At 36.8% G+C, this 3,738-nt stretch overlaps 1 protein-coding gene across 1 annotated transcript; it reads right to left on the bottom strand.

Moving 5' to 3' along the window:
- Positions 1 to 618: 618 nt before the first annotated feature.
- On the bottom strand, positions 619 to 3,119 carry LOC110609928 (wall-associated receptor kinase 2). The gene is made up of 3 exons (XM_021749771.2): positions 2,223 to 3,119; positions 1,949 to 2,113; positions 619 to 1,858 (listed from the first exon to the last, which is right to left on the bottom strand). Exons 1-3 carry the CDS (start codon positions 3,082 to 3,084, stop codon positions 834 to 836), a joined length of 2,052 nt encoding a protein of 683 aa, XP_021605463.1. The 5' UTR covers positions 3,085 to 3,119; the 3' UTR covers positions 619 to 833.
- Positions 3,120 to 3,738: the final 619 nt, after the last annotated feature.

Here is a 3,738-nt window from a genome sequence, read left to right as displayed (position 1 = left end):
TAAACAAATGGGGAGCTAGCCCTAGCTAAGTCTTGGCATGGTTGAATGAACCCACTTAAGCATCTAGTATTATTATTCTTAGTTTTCAATCATTCAAACATGAGGGATAGTGCCTTTTCATTATTTGGAGATAGCTAAGAAGCCAAAGAAGCCTAACCATGAAAAAAAAAGTTTAAAACATTTAAAAGGAGTCTAAAAAGAAGCATCTTTGACACTTTTGCTTACTACTTTGCCAACAAAGGTAAACTTTATCAAATATAAGATAGAGAATGTCAGCGTGGGCTATCAAAATATATTGCAAAAAAAAAAAGGCAACCCATTTCTTTAAAGTAAAAGAGGCAAAGGACCAAATGAGAGGTTAAGGGAGCTAAGGCCACTGCCCTTAGAAACAAAAGTGCGCAGCTCAAATTTTGCATGGTTGACATTAAATTATGGAAGAAAGTTGATAGAGTGTCGGACGAAAGATAAAATTATGCTTAATGCAGACTTGTGTCTATGTGACAGGAAGAGTTGGAAGCAGGTGGAAATTGCGACCCATCTCAAAGTGGTAGGGTCTAATATTATTCACTGTGGTCGGCGTCTCTCATTTGACCTAATTAGATTGCAATTTGCTGGACTCTTTAGTGCAATGAGTTTGATGTTGTATTGGATTTTTGCTCTTTCTTTTTTCATCATCGATATTGGCTAGATCACTAATTCTTGTTTATATGATGTGAAAGGTTTTCAAGTAATTATATTACCCTTATGTTTATTTGAAAATGCTAACAGTCATTTAAACAAGTGACGGTGAAAGGAAAGAGCATATGCTACCTAAGGCAACCAATAATCCCTGCTTAGGCGATGCTTCTTATCATCTCAAGATCTTCCACGACTTTCTTCATTGTGGGTCTTTGTTCTCCCTCTAATCTCAGGCAACTCCTTGCGATATCTGCAACTCTCTTAAGCTGCTTGGCATTTCCTTCTTGTTTTACTCGATCCTCCAAAATTTCAAACAGGCGACCACCTCTTAATGAAGAGATGAAATACAAAGCTAAACTCTTCTCCTCACAATCGGAGCAAATCGCCTTTTTTCCAGTGAGCAACTCCACAAGAACAACTCCAAAACTATAAACATCACTCTTTTCAGTTAATATTCCTGACTGGAAGTATTCAGGGTCCATGTATCCAAGTGTCCCTTGCACCAACGTTGATATTTGTTCTTGATCAAAAGGAACTAATCTTGAAACTCCAAAATCAGATACTTTGGCAGTGAACTCATCATCTAGTAGTATATTGGCAGACTTAACGTCTCTGTGAATGATTTGCATTGAATGCATATAAGCAAGAGCCGTTGCAGTCTCCTTTGCCATCCTTAGGCGAGTTTGCCATGGTAATGTGTGGGCACAACCTTTATCGTGAAGATGGTGGAAGAGGGTGCTGTTGCTGATAAATTCATAAACTAGTAATGGAACCGAAGTCTCTAAACAACAACCCAAGAGCTTCACAACATTTGGGTGATGGATTTGTGAAAGAACGATCACTTCATTGACAAATTGCTCGATCTGGGTTCTATCAATAGCCTTGGACCTCTTGATGGCAACTACCCTCTCATCTGATAAAATTCCTTTGTATACAACACCATAACCTCCTTGGCCAATGACCATACTCTTGTTGAAGTTGTTGGTGGCCTTTTTTAGTGCTTCTTCTGAAAATATTTTTGCTGTATCCGTTGAACTTTTGTTTGTGAGTAATTTTTGTAACAAGAATCCTCCATTTTGCTTGAAAAATTCTTTTCTAAGCCTTGTCTGACTTCTTCTTTGGATTACCAAAATAAAACAAGAAATGCCCGCAAATACCACGACAAGGCCGATGCTAGTACCTACATGAGACAAAACACATATATATATAAATTCGCAAGGGAAAAAAAAAAAAAATCTTGGAACGTTTTGAAAATTTTCTCCATGCTTACCAGTAATGACCCCGGTGCGTGACTTCGTAGTAGAAGAGCAGCCGCTTCCATCTTTTCTGCCGTCCCCGTGATACCCTTTAGGGCAAGAACAAGTGTAATTGCCCGCAGTGTTCAAACAAATATCTGTGCACTTGTTGAGGCTTGGAATTTCACATTCGTTTACATCTGACACATTTGAAATTAAATATATCAGTAGCAATTATAAAAAACTTGAACGAGAGCAGGATCATGTCAGAGATGGGGAAGAAAAACAGAAGGAGAAGGATAGATATACCTTTGCAGCCATTAACAAGGTACGGATTCCCCGAATAACCCTCAGAGCAGTTGCAGAGGTAGCCGGGACCATTATCAGAATCATAGCATATGCTTCTAATGTCCTTACAAGCATATGTTTCGTGATTCTTTCGTGCATCATCGCATGTTTCATTTCCAATAGCCCAATCAAGCACCACAGGAAATGTTGTTTCATGTCTTAAATCAGCTAAATCCAATGTTGAGAAATTGTATGCATTCGCCTCAACCACAAAGGCATAGCTACAGGGATTAAAGTCCCATACGGATGAGTGATTAAAAAAACTGTATATACTCACTTCAAACTCCAATACATCTTTGGGAATGAAGGTCTGACAACAGCCCATTCCGATGCATGACCCATTCACCACATCTCGAAATCCTCCACAATAAGATATACACCCTGTTGCATAATCTTGACGTTCAAGGCCTTGAATGATCGTGACGGTGTCGCAACCCACGGCGGTGAACTTGTTCTCAGTGTAGGAAAGGGGAAACTTGTCCACGATAAGGGTAGATGTCGTAGATATGGTGGAGTTACCAGAAGAATTGTAACAATCACATGCTGGTGAAGTAGAGATTCGAAGTTGGCCCTCCAACGATATGTTGAGAACTGTTACATTGGTTTCTCCAAGGAATGCTTCATAATTATTTGAAGCATTACATGTTATGAGGAAATCTTTGTTTAGATAGCATCCTTCCTTTGTCCCAAATGGGAATGGAATGCTTAAGTCTCCGCAGCGGTCTGGGCAATCGGCCGTCGGTTGGGCGTTAGCTCCAATGGATGTTCCTGCTACTGCTGCTAATGACACTGCAAGCAAGAAGAGTTGCGAATTGATCTCCATGAATGGCTTAATTTTTTGTTTGAATTCTTTCTTTAAAATCTTCTAATGAGATGGTGATTGCTATGTAATAACCAATTAATTTATATTTAGCAACTTTAATCACTTCATCGCATCCATCGAAGACTTGAAACAAAATATGTGCAAACAAGAAAAGCTTCCTTCATTGGTTGCTCAATCACTGACAAAAAATCAAAATTAAAAAAAAAAAGAAGAATGCAATGACAATAATTTATTGTAATCATTTTGTTATTTTAATAGTATTAGAATAAATACAATAAATATAAAAAATTCACCATAACTAATAATTATAATAATAAAAAAAATTTCTCTTGCAATGAACCCAATAAAATTTTCAATTATAGTAAGTTAGAATTTTTTTTCTTCTTTATTTTAATATATGCTTTTAAATTTTATTTTCATAAGCTCAAAAGGAAAATCAATTAAACAAAACCCAAATTAATGACATAACTAGTGGAATACCCACACCCTATGCCCGGATAATTATAAAATCATATTAGTAATTATATATATATATATATATATATGTATGTATTATCATTAATTGCATGCTTCTATGTATGTTGTTTGATGTTATGTTGGATTTGCCGATGAATAAACCAATAAGCCAAATCAAGTTTTGACGATTTTATAAAT

Source organism: Manihot esculenta, chromosome 2, assembly GCF_001659605.2.
Source record: "Manihot esculenta cultivar AM560-2 chromosome 2, M.esculenta_v8, whole genome shotgun sequence".
Lineage (NCBI taxonomy): Eukaryota > Viridiplantae > Streptophyta > Magnoliopsida > Malpighiales > Euphorbiaceae > Manihot > Manihot esculenta.
Note: the sequence above shows the minus strand (reverse complement) of the source record. Positions and strands in the feature narration are given on the sequence as shown.

Bases quoted from the DNA above. Each gene is read 5' to 3' on its own strand.
- LOC110609928 (XM_021749771.2), bottom strand. From the start codon at position 3,084: ATGGAGATCAATTCGCAACTCTTCTTGCTTGCAGTGTCATTAGCAGCA. The intron at 2,114-2,222 runs GTATATCTATCC...CAAATGTGTCAG, and splicing joins CCTTGTTAATGGCTGCAAAG to ATGTAAACGAATGTGAAATT. The intron at 1,859-1,948 runs GTAAGCATGGAG...TGTCTCATGTAG, and splicing joins ACGCACCGGGGTCATTACTG to GTACTAGCATCGGCCTTGTC.